We start from the raw sequence: 19,903 nt of genomic DNA on the forward strand, positions 1-19,903 counted from the left end.
CAATGCTTCTCTTCAAGGCAAGAGAGCATCTACCTCAAACTCCAATAGTGTGTTAGTGTAAAAGCCCACATTATACCAGCTTTTAGGACATTTGAAATCCATGATGACCCTTCTACAACAAAAAAAAATAGAAATTATAATTTAATCAAGGATTTAACTAAGAAAAAAAAATAGAAATTATAATTTAATTAGGCCATATTTAGAAAAATATCCAAGAAAATCTACAGAAATGATATGGGTGAAAGTTTAGCCAATCGTTTCACGACAACTGTAATTACAGTTTTAGACAAGATTTCTTTCTTTCTTTCTTGCTTCTTACCACACAAACTGCATTAAAAGAAAAAAAAAAGGTTACAAGAGAGTTCTCTCATTACCTATGCTCGAAGAATTTAGGGAAATCTGAAATTGTTGTTCCGAGGTATACACTCTTTTAAATCAATCTTGTTAGGGTTCTTAGTAATATTTGATTGATAGGGCTTTGAAATTGAAGGTTTTGTGTGTATTTTTCTCTGTTGTTAGTGAGTTTTGAAGAAGTGGAGATGGATGCTGAATCATCGAACTCAACAAGCCTTAAGGTGACAACACCACTTCACCAAAACCACTTTAACTGCACTGTACAAACTTCAGTTCGCTTGCTTTGTGTCACACAGTTTTTCTTTGTTTTAAGTGATGTTTGATGCAGACATGAGACATATAGAAGGTGTATTAACTTAAAATTATGTCATGCTTTCTTGATTTCAACATGTTGTAGCATGGATCTTGTCTGATTCCATATTTGTATTTGTGCAGGGAAAAGCCAAAAGTTCTTCAGAGCGGGAAATAGATATCTTTGCTGTGCAATGTGCCGAGTGCCAAAAGTGGAGGAAGCTTAATTCTCAAGAGGACTACGAGCTAGTCAGAAGTAGACAACTAGAGAAAGAGTTTGTGTGCGAAGAGTTAGAAGGTGTGTCCTGCGAAGATGCTGGAGACATAGAGTATGACTCCTCCAACACATGGGCTCTTGAAAAGCCTGGCTTGCCTGAGACACCAGAAGGGTTCAAGAGGAGCTATGTTATGAGAAAGGACTACTCGAAAATGGATGTGTACTACGTAACTTCTACTGGGAAGAAGTTCAAGACGCTCGCTGAGATTGAAGCCTTCATTGAGGCCAATGAGGAGTTTAAGAATGCACCACTTGAAGATTTTAGTTTTACAGCACCAGAGGTAATGGAAGACACTGTCCCCAAGCCATCCAAGGAAGATGAATGATTGAGCTACAAAGTGCTTATGAGTCTCCAAGCTTCTTATGCTGTTGAAGTTGGACTTATGACTTAAGAAATTAAATGTTTTTTTTTTAAAAAAAAAGCCATCGCTTTCACTATGGTTGGGTCGTTATTATCTAATAAAGGATGACATTTTTTTCTAATAAAGAATATTCGATCAAAGCTCGACAAAGTGCATGGTTCTATAGTCTAGCTTTGTATGCTCAAGCAATGCTCTCCTTGCATATAAATGTCTTCATATACTGAAACTGGTATATAAGCTTACAAGTGGCTGAGACATATAGATGCTTTTAAAGTTTATGTATGAACATCACCACTTGAAATCTATATCTAGTGCGGGCTCAAACATTTTATAGGTCTCTGGATGAATTTAAAAAATAAGTCTTAATATATCAAAAATCATTAAAAATGTCATTTATTATGATAAGAAGAAAAAATTAGTACCATTTTATGCATCATTTTTCAAAAAAAAAAAAAAAAAGTAGTAAGATTAATTACCTGTATCAGAGAATATTCATGCAAACTATTTACTGTGAATTAAAATTTCTGAATTATTCAAGTTAATTTAATATATGTTAATCTCAGGCAAACGAATGTTTTTTATTCTTTTCTTTTCTTCTTAATCTCAGGCATATGAGAAGCATACGTACGGTTAACTGTCCGAGTGGCCGTACAACCTTGGTCGTAAGACAAACTTTGAACAGGTTTTCTCTCCGTCTTTCTCAAAAACTCGTGTTGTTAACTTGTTATGGTCGATTCTCGAGTTAATTAATATAAGTATTTTCTGGATAGTGCAAAGAAAACTTTTGTTTACTTAGATATTTGGAAGTGATAAGATGTATTGGTTCGTGCCACTATACACCGAAGAAGATATTAAGAAGTTGCCAGCACTTGGAGGGGTGGACAATGCGAGGAGGTCAGAGACAGAGCCACTTCAGTCTCTCTGACCTTTAAGACTTGAAATTTTGAAATTAGTCAAAGTGTATGTATCAATATACCTTGTCACTTGTGTATTACAGATTAGATAAGTGCCTTTTTGTGGAATATTAGTCTCTTTTTTTTTTTTTTTTTGAAAAGAAACTTGTCAATTACCTTTTACAAACAACAACATGTTTCTTTCATATTCACATTTGCATAAATATATATATTTCATTATTTATCTATAGACAATAATAGCATGCATTGATGATATCTATCTTTTATATATTTGGATATGGAGTAAAAAGATTACACAATTTCTGCAAAGTCCAATGCTTCTCTTTCAAGGCTATAGGCCCATAGAGCTTCTCTATGACCTTTTTGCACTTGAAATCCAAAAAAAAAAAAAAAACATTAATAATAAGACTTAATTAGGGGATTTGAGTAAGGAAAAAAATAGAAATCATAATTAAATTTTATCCCCATGTAATGAAAAAAATCCAACAAAAATCTACAGAAATGGTATGCTTAAGATTTTTAGCCAATAGTTTCAGGACAACTGTAATTTACAGTCTTACAAGATTACTTTCGTTATTTCTTCATATATACCACACAAACTGCATTACAGGTCTCTCATTACCCATGCTCTGAGATTTTTTTTTGGGAAATCTGAAATTGTTTTTCGAGGTATACACTTTTTTGAATCAATCTCGTTAGGGTTCTTCGTTATATTTGATTGATAGGGGATTTGATATTGAAGGTTTTGTGTGTGTTTTTTTCCTTTTTGTTATGGCAGTGAATTTGAAGAAGTGGAGATGGACGCTAGCTCATCAGCGAATCCAACAACCCTTAAGGTAACAACACCCCCACTAAACCAAAACCATTATCACTATTATGATTTCGGTTGTGTGTTTATCCGTTACATATAAACTTAAGGTCTTGGTCTCGTGTGTGTGTTTGGTCCTCTTTGCCTAATCAATGTGTTGTTATGTTGTGAAATGATTTTCTTGTTTCCGGTAGATAAGGGCACTCCTCCGGTTTCGAATTTTGTTATCTTTTTCATCGGTTCTTGTTCTCAAAGATGCTTTGTTAATATGTTTGGTCATGTTATATTGCTGTCTATTTTGTGGTTCCAACTAGATTTCGACATGTTGTAGCATGGTTCTTGTATGATTCTATTTAACCAAGTAGCTTGTGCTTTTGTGTTGTGCAGAGAAAAGGCAAAACTTCAGAGAGGGAGATGGGTATCTTTGCTGTGCAATGTGAGGAGTGCCACAAGTGGAGGCAGATTGATACGCAAGAAGCATACGAACAAATAAGACGTAGACTACTCGAGGACCAGTTTGTGTGTATGCAGAAAGAGGGTACTACCTGTGAAGATGCTGGAGACCTTGTGTACGACTCCTCCAGAGTATGGTCCGTTGACAAGCGTGGCTTGCCTGAGACACCAAGAGGGTTCAGGAGGAGCTTAGTTATGAGAAAGGACTACTCGAAAGTTGATGCTTACTACGTAACTCCTACTGGGAAGAAGTTGAAGATGTACTCTGAGATTGAAGACTTCCTTAAGGCCACTGATCCGGATTATGATAGTAGAATGCTTGAAGTTTTTAGCTTTACAGTCCCAAAAATAATGGAAAAAACTGTCCCCAAGCGAACCAAAGAGTAGAGAGAATGAGAGCAGTTCAGAGACAGAGCCACTTACAGTCTCTATGACCATGAACTAGAAATTCTGGAACTAAAAACTTCTTTGTGTTATGAATTATTGTCTCTTGTCTTGTGTATTTTTGTCTTATTATTTTCTTTTTGGTGAAAAGAAATATCTCAAGCTTCTTCTTTACAGAGCAAACATGTTCCTTTTGATTTTTTTTTTCCTTCACTAATATACATTTCATATACCAGCAGTTTTGCACACCAAAAACATTGATAATATAAACATAGAGACATGAATGATTATTAGCTTTTAAGTGGTTTTTGGTTTTTGATTTGTTTTTTGTTTTTGGGTTTAAGTTATAGTAATTAACTTTACAATCAATAATTAAACAATCTTAAACTCAAAAATAAAACATAACTCTTGTTGAAAAAAAAATCACAAAAACTTTAAAATTATGGTTTTTAGTTCTCTTTAGAAAATTGGAGAAACCACTCAAAAACTAGTTTCACTTTATTAAAAAGAATCAAGTAAATTTCAAAAGTCTTGAATGGTAAAAAAAAAAAAGAAGATTTTTAAAGATGCAAAATCCAAAAATTACCTAAAAACTAATAAACATTCAAAGCCTAAAACTTAATTAGGGGAAAATATGAAAATTTTAATTAAATTAAGCAATAATTAGAAACAAAATCCATGACAAGTTTACAGGAATGGTCTGCGTGTAACATTGTAGCGAGAGAAATCATGACATCTGTAAAATACAATTGGAAAAGGATTTATTACATTTACAGATTTACTTCTTTCTTTGAACCAAAAAAAAAAAAAAATTACTTCTGGAAATAAATAAAAGAAACTATTCCTCTGAGATTTCTGGAAAAAAACTGGTTTCGTTGTTCAAAGGTATACACTTTGAATCACTCCCCTGTTTGATGTTTGATTTTCTAATTGAAAAATTCTCAATTTTTGAAGTTTTCTCGGTTAGGGTTCTTCGTTATATTGAATTCTTAGGTCTTAAAAATTGTGTTTTTTTTTTTTTTTTTTTTTTTTTTTTTGTTCCTTTTACGGCAGTGAATTGGAAGAAGTCTCTCTCGGTCACCGGCAAAAAAAGTGGGAAGATGGATGCGAAATCAGCAGCATCAGCGTCATCAACCACCGCTAAGGTATAGTAGTAAAACACCCACTTTACTTCACTGCACACACTTCGATTTCGCTTTGTGTCTGTTAATATTATACTAACAGATCTTATGCAGTTTATGTTCCGTACAATTCAATTCTGTCTCTCTAACTTGGAGATTTTCTCAGTTGAGAGACATCATTTAACATATTAGCTTTATTGAACATAAGTTTTGCTCTATCCGTTTGGGGAATCAGGCTTTTATTATTACCCTCTTTATGAATGTGTTTGCTATATTTTTGTGGTTCCGGACTGTATTTTAGAAGAAGGGGTCTTGAAAAGTGTGAAACTTTGTGTTCTCTAGGCATGTTTTCTAGTCTTTGCCATAGATTAAGACGAGCTGTGTGAATCAACCTGTTGTAGCATGGTTCTTGTTTGGTTATATTTTATCCAAGTGGCATGTGTGTGTGTGTGTGTGAGAGAGTGTGGTTCTCTTTTTTTTCACAGAGATTCCATATTCGTATATGTGCAGAGAAAATTCATTGCTTCAGGGAGGTCGATTGATATCTACGCTGTTGAATGTAAACTTTGCTTGAAGTGGAGGAAGATTGATACTCAAGAAGAGTATGAGGAGATCAGAAGTAGACAACGAGAGGACCCATTTGTGTGCAACAAGAAAGAAGGTGTTTCCTGTAAAGATGCTGCAGACCTGAACTATGATTCCTCCAGAACATGGGCCATTGACAAGCCTGGCTTGCCTAGAACACCAAGAGGGTTCAAGAGGAGCTTAATTCTGAGAAAGGACTACTCGAAAGTGGATGCTTACTACATAACTCCTACTGGGAAGAGGCTCAAGTCTCGCAACGAAATCGCAGCATTCATTGAAGCCAACCAGGATTATAGTTATGCACCGCTTGAAGATTTCAATTTCACTGTCCCAAAGGTGATGGAAGATACTCTCCCTAGTACTACTACTGTCCATGGTGGTCTAACTATCAGGTCAAGACCCAGAATCATAAGCCATCCAAGGAAAATTATTAATTGAGCTACTCAGTGCTTCCGAGTCTCCAAGCTTCTGATGCTGTTCTCGGAATGATCTTGGATCTCTAGGTTCTAGTTCGTTTAGTTTTTGTAAGGGGTTTAGGTTGAACTTGTGACTTTATAATGTATTTCAAACCCATCTCTTTAGACTCTGATTTGGTCGTTATTTTAATGAATGATGAGATTTGCTTCTCTTTTTTCGTTATGTCCCACTAATGTCCAACAAGTCTCTCACACTAATGACCATCACCACTTGAAATATGCATGGTTCATGAGAGTATTGTCTGCAACACGAGGTCGATCTCAAGAATGTAGAGTAAGTGCAAAACGAACTAGCATGGAAGAATCAAGTACTTGCCTATCTTTCTGTTGATTTTGTGGCTCTTCTCGTTGATCTTCAACATGTAAATTTGAACTGGTTTTGAAATACACAAGTGTAATTTTTGGTAAACTTAAAAATATACTCCATGACCATTTTTGTTTGTGTATTTTATATGCATATCACTTTTCATAATTATTTCTAGGAGAGACCAAAGTGCTTCTCCTCACAGTGAAGTTTTTTTGGTCCTCAAGGACTATAAGGTGTCCACGAACAGTCCAGATTCTGCAGCTTAGACCATTATCAGGTTTGATTCTAATCCTGTAGATAGCCGTAGCTCTCTGTTTCAAAATCTGCCTAAACAGCCAGGTTGCTAAGGTGAAAGGATGTTGTGTTTAATCCACCCAACAAGACTAATATACCAGTTGTTGCATCGAGTAATAATAGCTATTTAAAAATCGTAGACTCTGTAAATCGATTAAATGGTGTCACATAGTAAGTCTAAACTCATGAAAAGGAAACCTACAAGTGCAAAAGAATCTCAAGAGATAAGGAAATGCTTTGCAAGCACACAAAACCGTAACAAGTAAGTAAGTATATTTCTACTCTAAGTTCCTTGAGTGTGTATCACAAATCTGAATTTCTAAAAACTCGTTTCAGCCATGTCTTCTTGTCGACTCGACTCTACTCTACAGGTTTGCTTCCGTCCGGTTAAGCTAGTGGTTCCGGATTAAAGTCACATCCAACTGCAACAAGTAAAGTTGATGTCTTATTGGGCAGAAACAAATAACCCAAAAATTCCAATAAAGTATAGTTGAGAAAGAGAGTAATTACCACAACATTTCCATCAGTGATAAGCCTATAAGCTATTGCAGTTCCTCCAAACACACCAGATAGTGTAACATTGAGAGTTCCAGTCCCATTTGGGAAGACTCCGCCCATTAGCTGTATTATATCATCACGGCCCTGCAATTCATATTTCAATCAATAACCTGTTGCATGAATCTCTTCTTCTTCTTTTTTTTTTTTGTCTAAAGTAAACATATACCAAGTTTGTCAGCATCTCGTGGCGTGTAACAGAGTATACAGTGCCATCTGAAATTTTCCCTGTTGCATTTCTAACGTAGATGATCTGACCGGTCCTCTGAGAAAGCGATGCTAACGATCCACAGATTTCCTGGCACCAAAGATACAAAACAAAAACGTCACACTTTGAAAAGAACAGTTTCTATAAAGTTTGGAAGAATTGAAAGGGTATAACATACTCGATTAGTGGTGAATGTGAGCATTATGTGTTCCCTGAAGAATATGATTTAAAAAAAAAACCCTCTTTATTTCCAAAACTTTGTAAAGCAAGAAGACAAAACTGCAACTAGATAGAAGTATAGAAAACCTTGCAGCTGGTGGAAGCACTCGCGGGACTGGTACCTCTTCCTGTAGTACTCTTCGCATTAGATATTTCACCTGCATTAGTAAGAAGGAAACAAAAGCTGTGAATACCTCTTGAAGCAGAGACTTTTTAAAATGTAACTAAAAGTAACAACTATTAAACTATACCTCAACATCTCCATGAGACACAAGCCGGATGCCTCTACAAGGACCACCATCAATACCAGAAAGTGTAACTAGGACCTCAACAGTCCTCCATACATTTAGGTGTGGTGGATAGATTGTACCAATGATGGCCTCAATTCGGCGAGGACCCTGTTTTTTCCAAAAGACGATCAAGAAACGTTGTTTTGCATGTGCAAAAACCTGAATTGATTATTATTCGAAAACAAATTAACAGAGACTTACGCCGAATGTGACAGATTCTGGATAACCTCTCTGCGTCAGCTCAGCTTGAGAGATAAGGCCTGTTGCAGACAACGGTAGGATGGTCATGTTGTTAGACACAGCGAGTTCAATGAGATCACTTTACTTGTTTTTAATGAGATCAATGCAATCACCCCAAGCGAGTTCTCTATCAATTTCAAAGATCTATGTTCTCTAAAGATCAAACCAAACCAAGCGAATTCAACACTAGATTCACCAAGATGCAAAATCTCACGAAAACAATCTCTATAAAACAATCTCATCGATTCAGCAAGCATATAACAGAGATGTCTTGCGTACCAAGAAAACGAATTGAAAGCATGAAACGAGGAAAAAAGAAGAAGATGAAGAATTGTACATCGCTGGTGGCTGTGGCTGTTGTTCAGCAGACATGGTAGAGTAGAGTTCTTCTTGATCGTTCACACCCGCTTAAGAATCTCTCAGTAAGTTTCTCGAGAAAATAAAAGAAACAAGAATCTTTCTCGAGAAAAAAAATGAAGCGCAGTAGAAAAAAGATAAAAGAATGAAACGACGTAAGTTTGTTTTATAGAAAAAGAAAAACATGGGTAGATTACCTCCACGTGGATTTGTCAGCAAATAATAACCGTTTGATGGATCCACATTCGTATACTCCCAGTCTCCCAGGCCCAGCTTATACGGTTATTATGACGTGGCAATGGCATCATCCCTCCACGTGGACTACCGTTGGGTTTCTAAGCAATTCCTAACCGTCGATCGTTGACCGTTGGGCATCTCTCTGCTCTCAGACGTTGACCCTCATAAATTAAGCAATGAGAGAGCATGATCAAATTACAGGAATGGTTTCCGAATGACTCGAACCATCTGCCAGTCACAGCTCTACTTCTGTGAAACACATAGTTCCTGAAGATGATTCTTTATTAAATTCGTGTGAGAGGCATTGATACAAGTCTTTTCTCTTATTCTTGGTATATATATGTCAACTTATCATAACATCACTGAATGAAGTTGTTTTTGGGCTTACTAATATATGTATATGATTAGAACTTTAGTCATGTGGATGATTGCTGAAACGAGGGGATTGCAAGTAGTTTCTATTCTTTTGTTTTGATTAATGCTAACTGATTCGCTTTAGAGCCATGCTTTTGACAATAATGACACACTACCCCAACCGCATATTTTTGTGAACTTGATATGTTCTGTTCATTAATGTTTCCATGATCTTTAATGCATTCCCAATATGTCAAAATGCAGTTTTGTACATTTTTTAAGACAGCGGTACGTGGTTGCAATATCACTATTGCCAGTTTTACTCGAATTCCTTCAGCGATGGAGATGGTGAGATAACCGTTTCACTACACCTTTGTGGCTTTGTTGCGTTTGGTGAGTCCAAGATACATATATATCCCAATCTCCGTTTTGTTTGCTTGTTTGTTTCATTGCACCTTAACGATGCCAATTCTTTTTTCTGATCCAAAGCCTTCCTCGCTTGCTTTCCAGGTACTGAACATAGCATTTGCCGTAAATAATCACAAAATTAATGTTGGTCACTCGTACTCGTATACCACAACTATTGAGGTAATACAACTCTCACTTGATTATCGAGTCAATACAAGTAAAATCTTTGGACATATACACCATCAAAGCTTTGAAAAGCTTGTTTATTTCTTTTCTTGAATCAAGTATTTGGAAGTGATCAAATGTAATGGTTCGTGCCATTGCACACTACAGAAGATATGAAGAAGTAGCCGTCACTTGGAGGTTTAGACAATGCGAGCATGTCGGAGATGGAGCCGCTTCAGTTTCTATATAGACCTTTAGACTTAAAACTTTTGGAATTGAAATTTGATTTGTGTATTTATCAATATACCTTGTCTTGTGTAAATTTGCTTTAGTGCCTTTCGTGGATGTTTTGTCCCTATCTTTTTATTTTTTTTGTGAAAATAAAATTTCTCAAGTATCTATCTTTTTACACACAACAAACATGTTCATTTGATATTCACATTTCATAAATATACATTTTCATTGTGATCTATAGATGATAATAACATGGATTGACGATATCTATCATATATTTGGATATAGATCGGAATAGTGAGATTACTCAAGTCTGAAAAGTCCTTGATGCTTTTCTTATTAATGCAAGAGAGGTGCTCGCTTCAACTACAATGGTGTCTTGTGTAAAAGCCCACACTATATCTGATTCTTGCTCACTTGAAATCCATGGGCATCTACAAAAAAAAAAAAAAAAAACATTGATAATTATAAAACTTATTAGGGATTTAACTAAAGGAAACAAAATATATAATTTTCTGTAAATTATGCCATGTTTAGAAAACTATCCATGAATTACACTCATGTGTACCTATAGCTTTAAATTATGTACACTTTTCCACTCTCTCTTTTAAGTATAGGTGAACATTATTATTGAATGTATTTTGCATATACCAAAAACCTAAGAAAAGAAATATACCATTTTTACCTGTTTTTGATTATAATTAACAAAAAGTGGTATGACATTATTCATGCAAACTATTTGTACTCTGGATTTAGTTTTTTGAAATAAGCTAGTGAATTATATACGATGGCAAAAAAAAAATTAATTTAGATCAACCAATTATTTTTAGTTATAAGTAATAAATACTCAAAATTTTAACTTTTATTATGTTGTTAATATAAAAATTAAACAAATACGAAATTGCAAGGAAAGTCATTTAAATAACTAAAGAAAAATCCAATTAAAGTAATAAAGTATATAGAAAATGGATTTAAGAAATATTAAAACTATAAAATCATTAGCAAATCACTGCGTGACATATGTAAGACATAGTTTCTGCTGAGTAAAAAAGAAAAAAAAAATCTAAAATCCTGATTATTCTTGTTTTGAGCTCAATGAATGGACTTTCCGATCAATCTTATGATGGTGATTTTGGTTTTGTGTTATGAAATTTTAGTTTTGAGTAAAATAATATATAAATGGTAAACTATATTGAGAAAAACGTCGTTTTAACCATAAACTTTTTTAAAAAAGTCATCTATATCATCAATTTTGTCTGCGGAGATTTAAAAACACAGAGTTGTAGTTGACTTCCCATTTGAAACATTTTTGACCAGGGCAAAAACCTCATTTTATAATTTAAGGTGACACAACAGTTAACACCGTTAGCAATTCTGTTATGATGTCGTCGTTAATAAGTTTGTTTGAGACAAAACGACGTTGTTTGGCTTCGCTTCAGATATATAGGATATACTTTGGATAAATATTATATACATAAATTTTCCATGTTTATTTTAAAATTACAACATTACTGTATTAAGATAATAAAATGTTTTTTTTTTTTTGGAAAGGGAAAAATTACCATTAAATGTAATTTCCAATTACCAAAAAGTTAACAAAAAAAAGAAATATATCAATTGTAATCCGTTTTAGAATAAAATAATGTGGCAAGATTTTATGTCTGTATGTTATAATTGTTATTCATGCATAATATACGTTGGCAACAAAAAAACAACAATTTTTACTTTTTAGTTATAACGTTATATAAATATCCAAAATTTTAACTTTTCTTCTTTTTTCAATACTAATTTTTTTTATAACTAATACGAAATTGAGAGGGAACTCATTAAAATAATTTTTAAAAATCACAATTCAATTAATAAAAAAATATATTAGATATTTAACAAAATAGTAAAAAAGTTGTAAAATTATGCAACATGTTTAGAAATAAATCCACGAGAGCAGGAAGACCAAAAATTACAGGAAAGGTGTCCGGTGCCCAAAACCATCAGCCAATCATATAGCGACTTGTGTAATTCCTCAAGATTCATTCTTATTATTCCTGAATTCCTTCTTCTTCTTCTGCTGCTGCTGAGGCAAAATAAAAGTTTCCTCAAACGATATAACTCGAGAGTAGTAGTAGTCTTCTCTCTCTCGTCTTTCGATCAATCTCCTTTGTTGTTTGAGGTATGTCGATCAATCTCCTTCAATTCCTATGATGTTTGTTTGATTTTGGTTTTTGTGTGTTTTTGAATTTTTCGATTTGGGGTTTCTCGTTAGGGTTTTGATTTATATGTTATTGCTCTGTCGTACTTTTTCGATTTTGATTTTTTTTTTTAGAGGATTCGTTTTTGTGATATTTTTTCACTCTTGAAATTGCTTTTGTAAGTCTAGAGAATTTGAGATCTCTTATGGAATTGTGTTTTTTTTTGTGTTAAGTTTATCCAAGGGGGGAAGATGCAAGGAGGTGGTGGTGGTAGAGATCCTTTTGGTGGATTTGGTTTTGGAGGAGGCTCTTTTGGTGGTCTTAATAATGGTCCTCCTCAAAATCTCATGTCCAGTTTTTTCGGTGGAAGAGATCCGTTTGATGATCCTTTCTTCACCCAGCCTTTTGGTGGTGGCGGCGGCGGCATGTTTCACTCCAATTTCTTTGGAGGTTCCAGCATGAATCCTTTTCCAGAAATGCGTCCTCCACCCGGTTTTATTGATCAGCCACCAGGACCAAGTCGATCATCAGCACGTGGACCGATTATTGAAGAGATTGATTCTGATGATGATGAGAAGGAAGAAGAAGAAGAAGAAGAAGAAAAAGGGAAAGAGAAGAAGAGAGGGAGTCTTGGCAAACATGGCCGGTCCAGCAGTGAGGCTGATACTGAATATGCTAGAGTAGAAGCGGAAGGTGGTGATTACAACAACCTTAGTTGTAAAGCGGACTGTTTCTATTGGAACTGAATGTGTTTTTCTTTTATGTTTGATGCAGAGAGAAGGAACAGAGAGTTGCTATACATGAATGCAAATCCGGAGAGAAGGAACTCACAGCAAATGCAGAACATGAATGTTAGTGGTATGGTGAACAATGGACTATGGCAACCACAAACCCGTAGTTATAGTTTCCACAGCTCCTCTGTTACTTACGGTGGTCAGAACGGTAACTACTACACTTCTTCCAAGACCAGACGGACTGGAAGTGATGGGGTCAGTTTTTCACTTTTACTAGTGTGTGTGTGATGTGTGTGTAAGAATGTTAGCTTACGCTTATAGCTAAAACCGGTCTTACTGTGATACAGTTAACTCTTGAAGAAAGCAGAGAGGCCAACACTGCAACGCGGGAAGCTGCACACAGGATCTCGAGAGGCCTTCATTCATAACAAGGTAGTTTCTACATTACAGAGTTGAGGAAAATGAATAAATTTATCTTGTCTTGCTGGATCTCATATATAAGTGATCTTCTTATGCTTCCAGGGCCACACAGTTGCTCGTAAACTTAGCTCAGATGGTCGTGTTGATACAACGCAGACCTTGCACAATTTAAACGAAGGTATAAGTAACACTTTCTCGTTAAGCTTCAGATAGATTCTTTAGTGGATGTGAGATACTTATTTACCGTTTGCCTTTTCAATTGCAAAATTCTGCAGATGAATTGGCTGACTTTGAGCAGTCTTGGAGTGGAAATGCTAGAAGACAAATGCAGTTACCTGGTCGGTCTGGTTCCTTTGGCAGTAAGTATTCAACTTACGCCTTTTTTTTTGTGTGTTGTACCTTCCTTTGGGAACACTGAGTAATCATCTCTTTGATATATTTACAGGCGGTCTTGTAAACAGAGAGCAACCAGTGTTGCTTCCCTCGACTGATCCAAGTCCTTCTCATGCACGATCAGAACCATCAAGAAGAACAAAAGGTGCAATGAATCTAAGAGGACATGGCAGAAACTAATCTTGGACCACATGTCCGGTTTCTAAAAAGGCTTTAGGGCATGCGACCAAAGACTATTTACTGTACTTTGGTTGCAATATTACTGTAACTTGTATGATGACATGATATGAGGGTTTTAACTACTGCTTCTTGATGATAATTATCTATGTATCTTTTGTTACATTAACCAGTTCTAGTTACCTATAATTAGATAAAGGTTATTTTTCAGTTTTACAAAATTCATAACTATGGTTATGAGTGTTCCTGATCGACATAAATAGAAGAGACGTATCACTTTGTTGTTAAAGAGAGGTAAAAACAACAACAACGACCAAGACAGCATAAAATAGTAATAGAAGATTACTTTTTAGAATCTTAATACACGCATAGTCGCATAGGTCCACTAATTTGTGTAATTGTGTACATAGCATAGGTCCACCAATTTGATTCTCATTATGCTTTGTTGTAGAGTCATATGTTCAGAGATCATTTCTACTTATAGAAATTTGGTATATCACACACAAGATTAGCGTACAAAATGAATGAATGTGTGTCTGCCTACACTGGCACCTTACTTTCTCCAAATCATTTGTTTTGGGCAACACGAGATTGATTCTCGGTGGAGTGATGTTTTCGTGAAGTATATAATATTCCTTCTTCTTCTCTAGTATTTATAGAAATTATACTTTACAGCACCAGAAGGACCAACGACAAATTAGACAAATTAGCAAAAAATAAAATAAATCTTGAAAAAAATGTCGATCAATTAATTACGGTCAACAACAATGATTTTTACACATTTTCTGATTTTAACTATGTTCTTCCAGTGTATGGAAAAAAATTAAAAGAACGCAAGCAAAAACAATGTGAATCTACTACAGCTTCACTTGATAAAATAAAAATTTTAAATTATTCGAAAAACAGAGCAAATTATATATACACTAATATCAATTACATTTTAAGAATATTTGGCTATTTATCATCCAATTTTTAGAATCAATTTAAATAAATGATCTGTGTAAAACTACAAATATGGTGTGGATCACATGTTTTACAAGTCAGATACTAAGAGTAGTATATTATATTCATTCCTCATTGTAGTGTATTAAGAGTAGTATAGTATATTATGTTGCGAAGTCAAAATTATTATGCATGATCATGGACAAAGACAAAAGTAAGTGACGAATGACTTTTTAGATTGTCGTTTTCTCTCTCGTCTCAAAAGAACTACAAAAACATAAAATTCTTGTTTTCGCATGGTTGCAGATATTTTGTTCCGTAGAAAATTAAATTATCGTTCGTATTAGTAACCGTTTCCACTTTTAAAAAGTAGGTTTTATTGAAATTAATATTTTGAATACAACTTGCAAGAAAATTTGTAACTTGTTAGGTGAAAAAAGGTTTCAACTTTGTGAATTATATTGATTCTTACAAGACTGATCACAACAATGAGTTTCTATAACCCTTTTACCAGTGAATGTGAAACTATGTTGATATTGATAGATCTCGCAAGTGGAGAATGAGTTTATGTGATAGTGACAAAAATATGCATGTAATGGTAAATGCACCTTTTGCTTCTTAGATTTGGAACCGAAAGATCATTGTTAGCGTTTCTCTGTTGCATTTTTAATGGATTAAGTTAGCTAACATTTGAAGTATTTATATAATAATATGTTATTGAAGAAATTTTGATAACTAGTGTAAATATAAAAACAGAGTATAAAACAGAGTCCTTCTTATTCAAATGGAATTCTAGAAACACCAAACCATGACGATAACATAAAAAGGTACTTAGGGAGAGCATATATATATATATATATATATATAGCTTTTGCTCTTTCTAAATAAAAAAAAGTTTTAAGGGTTATCGATTGGCTTGACGTAAACACCAATTTGATGAACAGTGTCAAATGCAAACTTGCCATGGAACCCAACAATCTTGTGACCTTCCATACCCAACACGAACGATTCTCCCACATACTCATGATCTTCTTCTTCGTTCCCCAACGCTTCATATGTTATACCCTTGTTTGTCTTGAACTTAAGCATCGTTATGTATTTGAATCCAATCAGTTCAATTAATTCACGCGCCATTCCAGAAAGTCGCAGTCTTTGACCGTAGTGTCCTTCAACGGATGTGATATATTCATCTCCTAAACAAAGCTTAAACTATACCAAAAACGCAACATAAAACTATATTAACATTAAAAAGTTCATTGGGTATAAATAATTCGAGAAATAGAACAAATACCTCTTTGATATCATCACCTGGGATGATCTTCACGTGATCGTTTCCATTTACAGTTTGGTACTGTCCGTCGGCGTACCCGTTGACGTACTCAAACTTGACCGCCTTCACAACTGAGTGTTCTCTTGATACTATTATCTTGTAAACACCTTCGTGGATCCCATCATCCCACTCCTCGCAACCAGGATCCCCACCTTTTGCTTCTAGTTTCTTCACTGGTGGAGCTACCACCACCGCAAAATTTGCTCCGAGAGAAGTCACACGATTACCGTAAGACCTTCCTCGGAACCCGACAAGCTTATCAAACCCTTTTGCCATGATGACGAATTTGGTACCATTCGGTTTCCCAAATACCTCAGAGTCTCTATCCTTTGATGTTTTGAAGGTTAAAGACGAAATGAAACCATATCTATCGTAGAATCCCTCAATGGACTTTATGTACTCGTCATTTTCATAGTCCAGCACAAACTACAGAACCAGGGTTACATTATAAGTAAAGTAGTGGATAAAAACAGAACATGCATTCAAGAAACCAATATTTATATATATACCTCTTTACGTTCTTGTAACTTTTTGCCGTGACAATATGTTATCAGCTGATCTCCATTACTGTATACGAATTCAACGGACGTGACACGATCAGCATCTTCTCCAACACGCACTTTCCTCACACAGTCGTAAACCCCATCGTCCCAAGCGTCCCCAACGATTCCACCATGAGGTTTTACTTGCTTGAAAGCACCAGAAACGAAGATAAAGTGAGCTCCTATAGAGCAGAGAAAGTCACCAAAGCGACCATGGAGCCCAACAAGTTTCGTTCCGTTTTTGCCTTTTAACTTGAACGCCTTGCTAAGCAAACCGGGCGAACCAAACACCTGAGATGTTCTCCCGCATGATGTCTTTAACTGAAGCTCCGACACCCCAAACTTAGACCTAGGATTCTCATCCATTCGACTAGTTTGTATAGTGAAATTTTCAAGTGGAGGGTTTAACTGAAAACAAGAAAAACAGAGCAATTACAAAATGGTACAACCATAAGCAGAACTGAAAACAGAGCAAACATAACAAACAACCTCCTCTAAGTCTAATCCATCCAGGTCCTCAATATTGATGATACGACTCTCAGATATGTAATCATCTCTAATCGTTCCCCAAATCAGTGTGATGTACTCGTCTGGGTGATTAACTTCAAACTCAGCCTTAAACACAGAGCAAAACAGAGCAATTTTATAAACAAAGCATATCATTTAATCTCGTTGAAAGAGAGGGAGAGAGAATAATAATAAGACAAAAATAAGACCTGTGTTTGTGTTCCTGTCTTTTTTCCATGTTCTTGTTCCACGACTACTCCATCTCTCACGTACTCAATCTTGATGTAAGTGATGCCCTGAGAGCATTCTCCGACAATCACTTTCCTCACATAATCATTAACACCATCGTCGAATAGGTCTCCGTTGATGCCACCTTGATCTGTCACTCTTGTCGTCATTGTTTTTTTCCTGAAATATTCAAGTACGGTGTTTATTATTAAGAGCAAAACTCAAGAACAAGGTAAAGAAGAATATAACAAATGTACAGATGAGAGAGTAGAGACACTTAATAAAAAAAAATGGAAATGAATGGTGAAAGTAAAAATTAGAGAGAGTGATTTGTAACCTTTAGAAGTTCTTAGCTCTTGTTGTGAGAGTGGTGATGAATTGTTGTGGTTTATGTGTGTATTTAACGACCCTTTACTTGAAACTGTTTGGTATGGACCCTGTTTGGTATGGTATGGACTGTTTGGTATGGACACTTTGCTTGAGTTTTTTATGTGGTAAAGATAACTTCTAAGTTCTAAGTGATAGATTACATCTAATTTTAAGAAAAATTATTGAAGAACTTGAACAATTGTCAAGATTCACATGTAAAATTCATGCCTACTTTATTGGTGTTTAGTTGTTAATAATGTAAAAGTGTTTGAATTATATTTTGCAAGTTTCAATTGGTATTCATCATTAAGTTATTAAAAGTGACAAAATTTTAATTTGACTTTTAAAAAAATGCAAACTACTAAATACACAATAAAAGTAAGAAAATTGACCACGAGAAAAATACCATTATACCATAACCATCGTTTTAATTGCATGAATCAAAAGGTATGTAAAAACTTGGCTCTCATACCAACCGAAGCTTCTAGAGATAGGACTAGAGACAAACTATTAAAAACATGAAAATCTGTAAGAATACATGAGAAAAAACCAGTATACATAAATACAATAGATATAAAACTTTTTGTTTTAACACTATGTTAAATAGTGGAACAAACTATTAAAAACACCAAAACTAATCACAAAGGCCATTACAAAAAATATAGATTTTTCAATTTTAACATGTGTTAATTAGTTGAACAAACTATTAAAAGTAAGAAAACTTAGCACGAAGAGAAGTCTGTTAAGTGGCATCTACGTATTAATAACAACTTTTAAAAATTTGACAATTGGACCCATAATTTTTATAAGTGAGGTCTATGCAAATCTCGTAGACTAATGTGAATAAGGGTTGTAACTTATAAGTGAGATTGTGAAGTCGAATCAGTATGGACAATGACATATGTATATAGTATAACTTAGTGAATACGCGTTATAACTGAGATTTTTTTTTTTTATATTTTTACACAATTCAAGTAATAAATTAATATTTTCTCTTCTCTTTCTAAATATAGATTTGATTTGGTCCTCTCAATTAACTCATAATTTCATATTATAGTTTTATACGTTTATTTATCACTATATTGATGATGACATATATCATATAATCTCTCAACTATTAATATCTTCTATAGATTTTTTTTCAATTTCTTCTACCGAGAGATTTCATAATTGTTGCCGCCTCTACGCTCTTAGGGGCTCTTCCCTGCAAGTCGGCTTCGTAGTGTCGGAACGCAGCGTCAAGAGCCTGGCAGAGAAGACAGGTTTATCATCAATTCATAAACCAAATTACAATGCAAGTTTTGGCTGGTGAAACCGGACATATACAATGTGACTTGATCAAGAAGCTAACCTGTAGCATGGGACGAACCAGTAAAGAAACCTGATTCCGGAGATCAGATTGCACGGACTCTTTCATCGCCTGAGTCATGAATGGTTTAGTATCACGGGGACAGTACACAGGAATAATAAGCCATATTTAATAAGTAATAAGCTTCAACTACAATCTTGACTCTTGAGCCAAGTTTACCAAAAAAAATTCATGTTTGTGTTGCATACTTGCATTGGTATGGAGAAATAAGCAATTTTATAAACAAATCAGATCGTTTAAACTCGTTGAGAGAGAGAGAGAATAATAATAGGAAATACAAAAGTAAAGATCACTGTGTTTGTGTTCCTGCCTTTTTTTCATGTTCTTGTTCCACGACTACTCCATCTCTCACGTACTCAGTGTTGATATAAGTAGTGCAGTGAGAGTTTTCTCCGAAAATCACTTTCCTCACATAATCGTTAACAACATCGTCGAATACGTCTCTGCTGATGCCACCTTGATCTGTCACTCTTGTCGACGTTACAAGACTCACAACTATAACCCTTTTACCAGTGAATGTGAAACTATGTGATATTGGTAGATCTCGCTAGTTGAGAATGAGTTTATGTGATAGTGACAAAATATGCATGTAATGGTAAATGCACCTTTTGCTTTACATGCCACTTCTTAGATGCTTGTAATGGTAATGAGTTTCTGTTTCATTTATTAATTTTTTTTAGTGAATTAAGTTAAGTTTTGTTTGAAGTATTTATATAACAATATGTATAAGTATAATACATTCTTTATTGAAGAAAATTAGATAACTAGTGTAAATATAAAAATAGAGTACTTCTTTATTCAAATGGAAAAGCC

General features: G+C 34.7%; 4 protein-coding genes and 1 non-coding gene across 5 annotated transcripts; 4 read left to right on the forward strand and 1 right to left on the reverse strand.

The window, feature by feature from the left end:
- Positions 1-320: 320 nt before the first annotated feature.
- LOC104718038 (methyl-CpG-binding domain-containing protein 1-like) lies at positions 321-1,409 on the forward strand. The gene is made up of 3 exons (XM_010435698.3): positions 321-418; positions 520-575; positions 790-1,409. The coding sequence occupies exons 2-3, from the start codon at positions 540-542 to the stop codon at positions 1,246-1,248; spliced, it is 495 nt and encodes a 164-aa protein (XP_010434000.1). The 5' UTR covers positions 321-418; positions 520-539; the 3' UTR covers positions 1,249-1,409.
- Positions 1,410-2,733: 1,324 nt separating this feature from the next.
- LOC104718039 (methyl-CpG-binding domain-containing protein 1-like) lies at positions 2,734-4,019 on the forward strand. Its single transcript, XM_010435699.3, has 3 exons — positions 2,734-2,867; positions 2,977-3,034; positions 3,394-4,019. Exons 2-3 carry the CDS (start codon positions 2,996-2,998, stop codon positions 3,844-3,846), a joined length of 492 nt encoding a protein of 163 aa, XP_010434001.1. The 5' UTR covers positions 2,734-2,867; positions 2,977-2,995; the 3' UTR covers positions 3,847-4,019.
- A 538-nt stretch (positions 4,020-4,557) lies between these two features.
- LOC104718040 (methyl-CpG-binding domain-containing protein 1-like) lies at positions 4,558-6,188 on the forward strand. The gene is made up of 3 exons (XM_010435700.3): positions 4,558-4,728; positions 4,897-4,988; positions 5,475-6,188. Exons 2-3 carry the CDS (start codon positions 4,944-4,946, stop codon positions 5,985-5,987), a joined length of 558 nt encoding a protein of 185 aa, XP_010434002.1. The 5' UTR covers positions 4,558-4,728; positions 4,897-4,943; the 3' UTR covers positions 5,988-6,188.
- Positions 6,189-11,809: 5,621 nt separating this feature from the next.
- Positions 11,810-14,024, forward strand: LOC104718041 (uncharacterized). Its single transcript, XR_015568870.1, has 7 exons — positions 11,810-12,060; positions 12,313-12,772; positions 12,854-13,068; positions 13,161-13,245; positions 13,316-13,411; positions 13,509-13,592; positions 13,679-14,024. It is a non-coding gene; the product is annotated as an uncharacterized LOC104718041 (transcript).
- Positions 14,025-15,503: 1,479 nt separating this feature from the next.
- On the reverse strand, positions 15,504-17,934 carry LOC104718043 (jacalin-related lectin 45-like). Its single transcript, XM_010435703.2, has 6 exons — positions 17,690-17,934; positions 17,334-17,532; positions 17,107-17,232; positions 16,585-17,025; positions 16,037-16,501; positions 15,504-15,954 (listed from the first exon to the last, which is right to left on the reverse strand). The coding sequence occupies exons 2-6, from the start codon at positions 17,520-17,522 to the stop codon at positions 15,643-15,645; spliced, it is 1,533 nt and encodes a 510-aa protein (XP_010434005.1). The 5' UTR covers positions 17,523-17,532; positions 17,690-17,934; the 3' UTR covers positions 15,504-15,642.
- Between the last annotated feature and the right edge of the window lie 1,969 nt (positions 17,935-19,903).

The sequence above is a fragment of the Camelina sativa genome, chromosome 10, assembly GCF_030686135.1.
Source record: "Camelina sativa cultivar CO46 ecotype springtype chromosome 10, ASM3068613v1".
Lineage (NCBI taxonomy): Eukaryota > Viridiplantae > Streptophyta > Magnoliopsida > Brassicales > Brassicaceae > Camelina > Camelina sativa.